The sequence below is a fragment of the Canis lupus genome, chromosome 22 (genome assembly GCF_003254725.2).
Source record: "Canis lupus dingo isolate Sandy chromosome 22, ASM325472v2, whole genome shotgun sequence".
NCBI classification, from domain to species: Eukaryota; Metazoa; Chordata; class Mammalia; order Carnivora; family Canidae; genus Canis; species Canis lupus.
The window spans coordinates 29,671,455-29,684,868 of NC_064264.1; the positions used below are offsets into that span (position 1 = coordinate 29,671,455).

Sequence of the window (13,414 nt, forward strand, 5' to 3'; positions counted from 1 at the left end):
ATATCTTGTAATAATAGTATTTTCTATGTTAATACAAATGAAACCATTCATGAAAGTTGCTAGCAGTTGTGACACGTTATTATGTATTGCACTTTATTGTATGTTGTATACATGTACATATGTATTGTGTGCATATACATATGTAATATATATGTGATAATGTATATTATTCATTATTGCCATTATTATTTGATGTTATTGGGCTTAGTAAAGTGAGAATGAGACCAGCTTGGGTTGATACAGAAACCTAAATGTTGCCATTACAAAATCAGGTATTTTCAGAGGTTGCCTATGCCAATATGCTTGAGTACTTCTTTGCACTGCAAAGATTGCATTTGGTCAGTGGCTGTTTCTGGAATAAGTGCCCTAGTGCCCAAAAAGTTGATTTCTTGACCCTTGGGCAGTAAGAAGGAAGAGACAGTATGATGTTACATAATCTGATGACAGATGCTTGGTATAGCCTGTATGATCGAGGTCTGGAAGGGAATCAAAGCATACAAATTGGTCATAAGGTTAATCATCCTACAGACTGGAGAGGATCTTCACATGTTCTTTACGTGCTTGTCTCTCATTGAGAGATGTCACTGTTTTCTGCTACATTGTACAACATGAAAAATTCCTTATTAAGAAGATAAACGTGGCTTTCAGCAGATATAGGAAATAATTGCTTTGAAAAGCAATCTTTTTGGTGTTCTTACATCATAAATGTAAAAAATATATTCTTAACGAGATATCTATAATATGTTGTGTTTTGTGTTGTAGGAATAAATCCAGATCCACTACCGAACTGGATGGTTACCCTGCAAATAAAAATGGTAAATGTGATTTTTTTTTTCCAACTTCTTTAGCACAGTTGTTTATGCTATCACATGCTATGATCAGTATTTTTAAAGTCAATATATTTCAGATTCATTAAGATTACATAATTAAAATACCAAATATTTTTAGCATTTGTGTATAAAAACAAAACTATCTTTTGCTTATTTTGGCTTTACTTTCTAATGGAGGGAGTACTGGGAGATTAAAATGGTTTTAAATAGCTAGTGAAACAAGTGGAAATTTTTCAGTGTTATTGATAGTTTTGTATAGATTTCATCTTGCAGGCAAGAAAATGGGACAGAAAAGTTTCCTGCAGAATACCAGGGGACTTAAAAATTGTTGTAAACTTGAAATTGTACATTGAAGTGCCAAGATGTCCAAAAGTTCAAAATGATAATGATTTTGCTAACTAGGCAAAAATGATTTGGAACCCTATATTGTTAGTATTAAGTGTATTTTTAGAAACGCTTGTAACTGAAATTATATAAGTAGGAAAAAAAAAACACTAAGCAGAAAGCATCATTTCATGCAGGGTTTGCATACCAGGTTTTGGGCAAGCAGGGTGCTGGTCAGTTTTATAAATGAATGAAAGTCCAGATAGGTTTGGGGTGAATTTGGTGGACATGCCACTTAGTGGATAGCCACATGGGAGAGAGCAAGCCTGCCCCTGCTATGTGGGAGAATGCAAAGCCAACATTTCTGTTGTAAAAGAGAAGTTTAAAAAAAAATGGAAATTTTCATGTTATCTTTTATGTGCTGAGAACAAAATTTAAAACCATCTGTAAACCAAACACCACATCTATAGGCCTAAATGGTCTGGTGGCAGCTAGTTTGTAACCTCTGGTTAAAGCTTGTAGAAATTAGTTTCTATTAGGTTCTATGATCACTCCCTCTCAACACTTAGGAGCTTCTATTTTCTGGTTCTAGTTTAAATTTCCAGCTGTTTTTCTGTTTTTCCTGTTAGGGACTCTTAACTAAAACCAGAATTTTCTCTTTCCCAGTTGCCAGTTTATCAGATGCCTTCTGATCTGATTCCTCTGGTCTTACTTGTTTGGATTTCTAGGTTTCTTTTCCCCCTGAATTTGTCCCTAGCTACCATTAAAATCAAACTTTAAGTAACTTTACTCTTCAATATGTATTTTCTTTCCTCTACTAACTATAAGTTCCTGAATAGCTGACAGTAGAACTTATGAAATATTTCATTGAAAAACTTGGTTATGCCAATAAGGTACTTTTAAAATAGAAAATGTTTAATTTAACATATGACCAAATTGATACAGTGTGCACCCACAAAGGCAAACATGTGGGTATGAGAAAACTTTAGCCTCATTTTACTGCTTGCTGGAAGATGAACTAAGGCAGAGATGCACCATGAATTTTGAAAAATTAATGATGGCAATAAATTTGGAGTGTGAAAGGAAACAAATCCTTAGATAGAATTTCCTAATCCAAATTAAAGGGGGAAGATACTTCAAAGTTACAGATGTTTTATCCAAATCAGCAATTAATCAGCAAATCCAATGAGACAAAGCCTTCAGGATAAACCCTAACTGAATTGTCATGCATGTATTCAACATCCAAATTATAGTTTTGTCGGTCTCTTAGAGGACAAACAAGTCTGATTATGTTCCTTGGTTAACATTTTGGGTACCTTGGATATTTTTCAGCTTCACAAAAGCTATTTCAGTAATTGAATGTGCTCTCAATCCTACAATTTGGTCATGACTTATTCTAGAACTTATACCATGAAGACTCAAATTGTGTCAGCTGGAGATGCAGGCATATATGTCTTGCTCTCCCCAAGGGGAGTGTAAGGTTTTTGAAGGCATTGTCACAGCAAGTTTTCCATGAGCATGTGTTTGATTGATTTAATTTCGGAAGGAAGGGACAAGTGGAAGAGAACTATTTCTAGACTAGCACTTTGTAACTTAATAGCACTGAAATCAATGCTGGCTGTTTCATTTTTGGGCAGCTTCCTTAAGCTTTTCTGAGTGTACTCTGTGGCATGCCTCTGGGTGTTGAACTGGAATTTCCAGGAATAGCCAACTTTACTTTTATGTTTCCATGCAGCAGTCTAATTGAGAATTGATGTTAGCATATGTGTGCGGTGTCACATCTTTTGCTACATTGTATTTGGAGATTTATCCACAATCTGTGTCCCACCCTCCATGCCCCACTTAATAATGTGTTAATCCTGCAGCTTCTGATGTGTTTTTAATTTAGGAGGCAATAAATATTCAGACCAAATTGGGAGCACTAGCTCATCACAGAGGAGCTCCAAGAAGGAACAAGCCCCATCAGAAGCAGAGTTAGAGAGACAACAAATTCTTCAAGAAATGAGGAAGAGGACATCTCTTCTCAATGACAATAGCTGGATCCGACAGCGCAGTTCCAGTGTAAATAAAGAGCCGATTTGTCTGCCTGGGATTATGAGAAGGTGTGAGACTTTTTAGGAGTTATTTCCTCCTCTGTACCGTGACACAGATATTTAATTTCTAGACATGCTGGCTACTTTGGACAGGAGAGATATTATAATTTCTTCTCTTGTCTAAGATTTAGTGGAGAAGGGGAAGTCCAGTGAATGTCATTGGGCACATGTTATCGAGCACAGATTGAGTGCCACACATATGTCAGTTACTTTGTCTGCATCATCTGACTTACTCTGGGGAAAATGTTTTGAGGCAGGGAGAGTGATTCTGTTTTTCCATATGAAGAAACTGTGGCTCAAGCTGGGAATACACTTGGACAAAAGCACATGGCTAATCTGTTGAAAAGCTGGATGTGGAATTCCGAAGTACAGTTCAAGCACTTAAATGTCCGTCCTTGGCTGCTGAACTGAAAAAGAAAATTAAGCCTCTTTTTTTTATAATGGAGATAATGGTTCAATTGGAATCACGATAATAGTTTTCACAAAGTGTGAAACCTAATTTTTGTAATTTTAAGAAAAACCTATGGATGTAAATTAATTGGAGCTGAGAAGATGAATATTTTAAAAGATGTATCTTGGGTAAAAATATTCAAGCTACTTTTATTAAGTATTTTTGCAGGTGACAAACTGAGGAAAATTTGTAACACATTACAAGGGGTAATTATCTCAATATAGAAGTAACTTTTGTTAATCAGTAAATAAAATGTGATAACTTTATAGAAAAGTAGACAAGTGATATTAACAGATTGCAGAAAAGAAAGAAAGTCAATAAACATATCAGAGATCAACACTACTCTTACAACAGCAATCCTATATCTCCTTACAAGATTTGTGGAGTTAAATGATTGACTAACTCAATCCAATATGGACAATGGTATAATGAAACAGAAATTCTTGTTCCCAATTGGGTGGAAGTTTTTCAAAGTTTATTAAGCAAAAAAAATTTTTTAAAAGATTTTATTATTTATTCATGAGAGACACAGAGAGAGAGGCAGAGACATAGGCAGAGGGAGAAGCAGGCTCCCTGCAGGGAGCCTGATGCAGGGACTCTATCCCAGGACCCCAGGATCATGGCCTGAGGCTCAACCACTGAGCCGCCCAGGTGCCCCTGAGCAAAAGTTTTTATGTCCATACCCTGTGAGCAGTTTAGCTCCTGGCACTTCATCTTCTGAATGTGTTTGGATAAGCATGCAAAGATATATCGAAGGATATATACTTAAGTATTATTGGAAATAGCAAAAAAGAAAAGAAGCAGAGTATCTTTTAACAAGAGTACCCAGTACTCTTGTTAAATAAATAGTGGCACATTGATAAACACACTAAGTTTTGAGATAGTATATGATACATTCTCTTTCTTTTATAGTTGTATAGTACTCTACTGTATCACAATTCTTATCAAAATTGGGCAGTTTTGGAATGATGTTGATTGGAGTGCTTGGATAGTTATAGTCCTTTGGAGCAGGGTTGGAATTTTTTTTTTTGTATGAAGGACCAGATAGTAAATAATTTTGGCTTTGTAGGCCATGTCAGTCTTTGTTGCATATTCTTTGTTTTATTATGACTGTTTGAAAATTAAAAATACACTTAGCTCATGATTCATACATATCCTGACAGTGAGCTATAATTTGCTGAAGCCTTGATTTTTGATGATGCACTGAGAGCTCATCTGGAGCTGTTGGTTGGGAGTTCCTGCTTCCTTGTGGGCCACTCCACGTAGCCGTTTGGGCTGCCTCATGACATGGCAGCTGGATTCAGAGGAAACCTTGCAGGAAGAAAAGCCCTCATTTGCACATATTTACCAAACTTCCATTTGTGTCATGTTTGCTAATGTCCCATTGGCCTAACATGTCACATGGCCAAGCAGAGAGTCAGTGAGAGGGGACCACACAGTGGCATGGGTACTAGAGGATGATTCACTGGGGGCCTCTGAAGTACTGTCTGTCACACACGAGCTGACATGAAGACAGTTCTAAGATAATATACGGAATAAAGTGAGTTATGAAGAGTATGCATTGTAGAGTAATAACATTTGTTTAACAATGTTAAACTCATGAACACACTACATATATATGTATATATAGAGAGAGCGAGCGAGAGATAGCTATACTCATGTAAATTTGTCTCTGTATGTAAATTGGTTTGTAAACAGAAAAAGTCTAAAAGTTAACCGTGATTACCTCTGGGAATTAGGGCAGGTAAATTGTGGTAAGTGAGGGTGGAGGGAAATTTTATTCTTTCCTCAAATGCCCTTCTGTATTGCTTGGGTCTTTCTCATCATGAGGTTGTAGTACTTCTATAATTTTAAAAGAACATATAAGTATTTCAAACTTGAGATAAGAGATTAAAGTTTTAAAGGTAATAACAAAATTACCTGTTAGAAATCATTTATAGTTTGGGGTCAGTCTTTGTAGGTCAAAATTAATGTAAGCACTTGGCTTCATTAAAGAGTGATTTTCCAAAAAATAAAAAAAATAAAAATAAAGAGTGATTTTCCAAAAGTTGTATTTAAATCAGTTTGTGAGCTAAATTCTATTTTACTTCTTCACAATTTTTGAGCAATTAATTAATTAATTTATGAGAGAGCGCACGCATGTGCGGGAACAAGAGCACAGGGAGGGGCAGAAGTAGAGGGAGAAATAATCTCAAACAGACTTTGGACTGAGTATAGAGCCTGACCTGGGGCTGGATCCCAGGACCCTGAGATCATAACCTGAGCTGAAAACAAGAATCAGCCACTTAACTGATTGAGTCACTCAGGTGCCCCAATTCTATTTTATTTTTTAATTTTTAATTTTTAAAAAGATTTTTACTTATTCATGAGAGAGACACAGAGAGAGGCAGAGACATAGGCAGAGGCAGAAGCAGACTCCCTGCAGGGAGCCTAATGTGGGACTCAATCCCAGGATCCCCTGGATCATACCTGAGCCAAAGGCAGTTCCTCAACCACTGAGCCACCTAGGTACCCCACCCCAATTCTATTTTAAATGCATATTCAGTTTAAGAGAAGTAGCTGCAAAAAGTGAATGCTTCTGTAAGATGGACATTAGCCAGTTGATTAAATTAAGGGTTTAGGTAATGAGTGAGTGAGGACTGCACAGTAGGAATGGTGTCGATTATTCTGGAATCAGGGAGACAATGGTTTGAAAGCCAGTTCTACCACCACCTAGCTCTTTTTCATATGGACAAGTTAACTTCCGTGACATTAAAAAAATTATATACATTGTTCTGAAAATTAAATAAATTAAAAATTTTGTTACCTTGTTTGGTCTAATACGTGACATATATAAGTGCCTAAAATAGTATTTTTTTAGGTTGGGTTTTAAAGATTAATATGTCTAATCCATTGAATACTTAAAGGAGGAATGTATGTCTTTGTAGTAGTTTATTAAAAAATTTTTTTTTAGTATTTTCTTTTCCACTTTGGTGTTTTTTAAGCACCAAGTAAATAAAAATAAAGATTAATTGAATTTGAAACATTGTGATTTTGATGAAAAGAAACTTTAGTTACTAAAGGTAATTTTGTATGTAACTGGACTTGTCAGATTAGTACCTACTTATGAAATACATAGAACGGGTATTTTAATGACTATAATGATAAATTGATTCTAGTTGGTTACATAGTATTAAATAGTCTCCGTGAACTCTTCTATGTTTCAGAGGTGAATCTCTAGATAACCTGGATTCCCCAAGATCCAGTTCTTGGAAACCATCCCCTTGGTTCAATCAGCCTTCAGGAGTCCGTGCTTCTTCCTCTGTTCAAGACTTTAGTCGCCCCCCTCCTCAGCTGGTGTCCACGTCGAACCGTGCCTACATGCGGAATCCATCTTCCAGCATTCCCCCTCCTTCTTCAGCTGGTTCTGTGCAGACCACCACCGCACCTTCTCCCACACCACACAGTCCTTCTCCTTCACTATCACAGTCGGGCTCCCAGCTACGCAACAGGTGAGGACTTTGGTCACAGGGGTATTTTTTCAATAAACTTTCCTCAAAGTCTTGTCCAAATTTTCTAGTGAAAACCAAAAACAAGTCCTTTTGAATCTGTCAAATTCAGTATTTCTTTATGAAAATCAATTAAAACTTTCTTAATGGCTTTCCATGCTACCCTAAGAGCATTTATGGATGTCTCGTGAAGCCATCGGAGACCTTTAAAACATGTATTTCATTGCCACTGTCTTGTTTGCTTTTGCTTGTGGTCAGTCAGTGCAGACATACTCATATAGTTCTCAGCGTGGAAGCATAAAAATATATAGTAGCTAGTGAATCCATTTGGGATTCATGAGTAAAAGCAGTATTGTAAAATGTTTGATTTTTATTGAGACTATAATACAAATTCTTTTTATAGGAACTGAGTTTCAAAGGAAAGCATTATAACCAAGCTCCATTGTCTGTGGAACTTTTAACAAGCTGGATATAAAAATGTTAAGTAGTTAGATACTGCTTTTTTTGTTTTGTTTTTCAAAACCACTGCCAGCCTCTTACCTAGTTTGCCAACATTTTGTTCAGACTGCATCAACTGAATTCTGTAGGTTACATGCTGCTGCAGGAACTGGGTAAGAGTTATAACTATAGGTCTTGACTAAGCTTTTCTTTTGATATGGAGTAAAGCACACATAGCAACACGAGTTGGGCTTTGAGTTTTGCATAGCTTCTCTACAGACCATCAATGCTTCATGAAACCGTATACAACAATATTTCTGTTGTCTCCAAAGCGAGTTCTGGCACATAGTATTTTCCATCACAAATAAAATACTGAAAAGTAAAAACACAGTGATTAATATTGGAATTTTTTTTTTAGCCATCAAATAAGGGCTTTTGTTAAGAAAACATATCCATATAAAGTTGTATTGACTTGTGCCAGGATCTCCAAAATGTGTATCATGGAGTTTGAAACAAGAAGGGATGTGAATTTGTGGTAACTGTTGGGGAGAGAGGAAGGCTCCTGAGTGGAAGGGGAGGCAGAGGAAAGAGTGTGCATTTACCTACTGAGAGCACCAACCCCCATTGGAGAACAAATAGGAGACAACCTTTTGGCTTTTCTGTCCTGGAATAGTCTCTGTCTGGGAGGGGGCACTCTAACACGAGGCGGCTGGCAGCTATGCACTTTCAATATCTCTAAACTGTGCCAGTGCTGTGGGATGCGATGGTAATGAGTGGCCTTTACCTTCCCACCTGGGACAGGAGACACTTGAATCCAAAGGGAAGTAGAAACCCTCCGTACCTGTCTCTGTGATAGCTGTCAGCCACTTGTCATTTCATTGTCCCAGAGGAAGTCCTGGAAACCAGAAGGACACAGTCAGGAAAGCACTGATACCTTCTGTGTAACTAGAATAGCAGGTGAATGAGAAAGAGGATGGGAAAATGAGGTTAAGATGGTCGAAGAGACTTGTAGTGCCGTTTGGGTGCAGCTGGGACTGCTCTCCTAGCAGTCTGGTGGGTGTGACAGGACGAGGGCTGGGCTTTGGCTGGTGAACTAGCTGGATTAGAGGAAGAGGAGACTTGTGCTACATAGAGATGTGATCTGAGGAGAATAATGTCGGGAAGCACAGAATGCACTAATACACAGAAATTACTAATTTATATGAATAAGTGTCAAGGGTTTCAGAACCACCATGGAGATCCTTGAAGGTACAATGTAACATACTTTGGTTGGTGACAGCTTTCCTCCCACAGATATGTACTCTCCTAAGTAATTACTAATGTTAATGCCAGAGTGTGATTTTAAGTAACCTTGATTTGCACAGATGAAAGCCTCCCTTCCATTCTCATTCCGTGTCTAGGTCAGTGAGTGGGAAGCGCGTGTGCTCCTACTGTAATAGCATTCTGGGCAAAGGAGCTGCCATGATCATCGAGTCCCTGGGTCTTTGTTATCATTTGCATTGTTTTAAGGTGAGACAGAGATGAACAGCCTGCAGGCCCGCAAAGCTTTGCTTGGAGAGCGCATGGCTTCTTTGCGCACTGGTTGTAGATGTGCCACTAACAAACTCGGTGCTACATTTGTCCGTGTGTGCTGCACTTTGAATCGCATATTGCCTGTTCTCCAATCTTGAACCTAGTCTCCAAAGTTAAATCCAGAAACACTATGCACTACTAGTCTTCAGTCTGTTAAGATTCTATAAGTAAAATTTATAGCTCATAAATCCTTTCTTTAACATGCTGTCATAGGCATACTTGAAATATAATTTACCCGTGGTGTTAACAGCACAGGGACATGCAATTCTAAGTCTGAAAGCCTAGCTTTATGTAAAGAGGAGCACAGTAAATAGTTTTACAATTGCAAAGCCTGCTTACACCTGATGGGTTTTTGCACATAAGAACAAAGCCAAGAACAAATTAATATATTTTGCATTATCTATTTTGAGAGACACATCTGTGTGATTCTAGAACTTGCACTGGGCCAGAAAGAGACTCTGTTTCTTATTCCTGGAGTCCTGCAGACCACAGTTTGTTTAAGCTTGTGTATTGCTGGCTTGAGCGGTTCCTGGGCAGACCAGAATGAATGGAAATAATTAGTGTTTGAGCCGGTGGAACCAATATACTCAGCCATGAAGTGAAAGTGCCCTGTGCAAACACTCGCCAAGCTGGTGCAGTGGGAACACCAGGTGTTGCCCACCTCAGAGGAAAGTGCCAGAAACACTCTTCATTCACTTCTCTACTTCTTCTATGTGATGCCTTATCCTCTCACATTGCCCTGCAAGAAGTGAAAACTAAATTCTTTCAAGCCAATCAGCAAATCATTTTTATTCTTTTGGTATATTTAGAATGATCATTTAGGCTCTTAAAATTAGACTTATGAATTCTTTAATGTCTCATCTGGCAGCTTGATTTTAATCCACTAATTATCTTTTGGGCTTTTTCTTTGCTGAAACATATTTGAGAGCTTAGAAGCTGCATTCTGCTCATCTCCACCCCACCCCCCCAAACCCTGGGAGTGCCCCAGGAGTTCTCAAAATGACTGTTTATGGTGGTTCTTTCTTGTCCTTCAGTGTGTGGCCTGCGAGTGTGACCTCGGAGGCTCCTCCTCAGGAGCCGAAGTCAGAATCAGAAACCATCAACTGTACTGCAACGACTGCTATCTCAGATTCAAATGTAAGAGAACAAATCAGGGAGAAAATTTCTTGTCTTTTAAAGAGACCACGGGTTCCCATGCATTTCCCTGAACCTGCAGCCATGCCCCCCTCAAGCTCTCTGCCTTAGAATTCCAGGCTTTAGGAATCTTAGTGTGTTCCCTTCAAAGAGGGCACGGTGAGTGGTGGGTCAGTGCTCCAGATTCCAGACATGATTCGAAGGGTTGGGGGGCTGAGGAATTGGAGAGGGACACATGCCTGAGTCAGGACGGCATCCTGTGCTGTCTGCTCTGTGTTTGTAGAAACTTCTAATGACATGAGGACATAATCTGTTTCTTGGGTAAGAATCGGTCCCTCATTATTAGCTGACTTCTGTTACTTCACAGGGGGCTTTGTTTATGTGATTAAGGACAGGACCAACTTTAAAAACTGTGGTTTAAAGAAGGTAGTAAAGAATAGTTTATGCTTTGTTACTATATAATCGTATATTAGTATATATACTATTTTTAAAAGGAGAACATTAAATCTGATTATAAGATGTTTCAGTATCATTTTTGGGAAAACTGAGTTTTTCAAAAACTTTACATGCTAATTTTGTGTCTAAGCACGTTTTTGTTTCTGTGTTATAAAACCTAGGATAGCTTTAATAGATTGCATATTGTTTCTAGCCACTAAAGACAACCATTACTGCTGTTGATATTTTGAACCTTGATGCTGGTAACATGTGTTTCTTCCTTATTGTGAAAGGGTGTTACAAGTGGTATCAGCAAAACCATTTGCTTTTGAACTCTGAGGTATTTATATGGCCCTTTATGTGAAGAGTGGTTTGAAAATGGTTTCAGCCCAGTCAACTCTCTTTTATCTGTCAGCGGGTCATCGACCTTCTCTCTCCAGCATCCAGTTCTTCTCTGGACACAACCATTGAGTTTGGAGAGTGGCGAGGCTGGGCATGTAACGGCGGGAGTGTGTGTATGTGTGTGCGCTTTTCTCTCTTGAATCAAATTCCCAAGCCGAATAGAATTGATTTTTGGAACCTTGAGGTTTTGGAAAAATTGCCCATGCCTTTTCTCTCCTCTAGGACAAATAATAGAGAGTTGAGTGTAACTTATTTCCATATCGGCAGTTTATTTTTACTTTGTTTTTGCAAATGAAGGATTCTAGAACCGAGACTGTGATTTGCCTAGCTTTATCCTAAGTGAGTGACAGGGTCACTCTCTCTACCTCATGGGGCCATTCTCTGAGTGATTACTGCTATGTATCCCGGGTGGTGATATCCAAGTATTCCTACATCCTAAGTCCTTTTCTTTTTTTCTCCTTGCCTGATCAGCTGGACGGCCAACTGCCATGTGATGTAAACCTCCACACGAAAGCACTGTTGCAGATAGAAGAAGAGGTGGTTTCTGCTGATGTAGATCTATAAATACGTGTTGTATGTCTTTTGCTCTTTTTTAAAAAGGATAACACTTTTTTAAAAAACATTTTTGTCTCTCTAGATTACATCAGAGCATTATAGTCTTGGTAGAACCTGTATTTTTGTTGTTTATTTATAAGAAGGTAATTTCCGTGTGGGAGGAAAAGTACAGTATTTACTTTTTTGAATTCATCTTAAAAGCACAAGGGAAAAATAAGAACTTTGAAATATTTTTGACGCTGACAATGATCTAGTTTGACTTCCTAGTGGTGTTTTGAAGAGGGTTATTTTATTGTTTTTTTTTAAAGGTTCTGAGACATTATTTGAAATAATATAAATATATAATTGCATTTTCCCTGTTTATTGTAATGTATACTAAATTAATGCAGAACCATATAGAAAATTTCATGAAAATCTACCCCCAAATTTGCTTTCTGTATCCTTCTTTTCATCTATAAGATATTGTGCTTTAAAAAAATTTTTTTTAGCATATTTTATTTGCTTGATGAGGGGATCTCTATTTTCTTCACCAGAATGATCGCTAAGCAATGCCCAATAGACAGCTGCTTTTTTTCGTTAGTACAAAATCATCACGGTTTGTATACCAAAGGTTTTCTCCAAGAATTCTAGTAGTCTTTCTGTTCAACTGCATTTGTAAATAAACTTGCTGATGCATTAAAGACTGGTTCTCTTTTTTTTCTTCTGTGTGTATGTGTTTGTCTACCTCCCAAGCCTTTTAATCCTATTTCAGAATGTGGCTTTTCTTGATATTTATTATTGAGCATCTTTACTAAAACATAAAGTGACATATAATGAACTTCATATATTTAAACCGTACAATATGACAAGTTGGATATGTGTGAATACCTATGAAATTATCACCATAATCTCGATACTGTTTTTACTGGAAGACTTTCACTAGGGACTTTATTTTTGCTGGAAGGTTGTTTCTGAATACTGTACACTTCTATGGTAAGAAGTGAAATGAATGATGAATTGTTGGATCATTTGGATAAAATCTTATTCTTCTGCTTCCCCAGTGACAAAGGAAAATAGCCTTGAGTTTAGAAAATCTATAGAGAAAACAACCCCAAATGTACTTGTTTTAGGAACCTGGAATGGTGGTGCAAGAATACAAAACTTTAGCATACTTTGAGCAAAAATACCAACTTGCACGAATCTTTTATAACGGATAGATAATTCTAGGGTATGAGAACTATACTTGGAATAGGTTAGAAATAAGCTCTATGAGAGAAAATTAAAAATTTAGTTTGCTTTTGTTTTTTAGTACTTATTACTTTAATAATGTGAAATAAAGGATGTGATTATTGGAGCATCTGGCTGGCTCAGTCAATAGAGCATTCAACTCCTGATCTCAGGGTTATTAGTTCAAGCCCCATACTCGGTGTAAGGATTACTTAAAAGTAAAATCTTAAGAAAAGAATGTACTTATTGAAGAAAACTTATCAAATGCCCCAGAGCATAAATATAATTCTCAACTCCCAAAATCCAAAGACAAGAACTCTGTTTGAACTCATTCTCTATATTTACCCTGCATTCTTAGTTAGCATTAGATTGTGATTTTTTTCTGTGTTCTTCAAATCATTTCTAATTATCTTTATAAATGGTTGTGTAGTGCTCCATTGTTTGATGCTTTTCATATTTAGTTGATAATTCTGGGTATACTTCAAT

General features: G+C 37.4%; 1 protein-coding gene across 34 annotated transcripts in view; it reads left to right on the forward strand.

The window, feature by feature from the left end:
* LMO7 (LIM domain 7) overlaps positions 1–12,402 on the forward strand; it is a 197,600-nt gene extending 185,198 nt beyond the window's left edge. For 31 of the 34 annotated variants that reach the window (XM_035704488.2, XM_049099284.1, XM_049099286.1 and 28 more), the window contains 6 exons: positions 763–815; positions 3,043–3,256; positions 6,905–7,189; positions 9,025–9,133; positions 10,231–10,333; positions 11,639–12,402. In XM_035704488.2, the coding sequence (XP_035560381.2) occupies positions 763–815; positions 3,043–3,256; positions 6,905–7,189; positions 9,025–9,133; positions 10,231–10,333; positions 11,639–11,661 (787 nt within the window). In that variant the 3' untranslated portion in view covers positions 11,662–12,402. The remainder of the gene's footprint in view (positions 1–762; positions 816–3,042; positions 3,257–6,904; positions 7,190–9,024; positions 9,134–10,230; positions 10,334–11,638) is intronic. The other 3 variants (XM_049099283.1, XM_049099297.1, XM_035704501.2) reach the window with 1 other exon arrangement.
* The last annotated feature ends 1,012 nt before the right edge of the window (positions 12,403–13,414 follow it).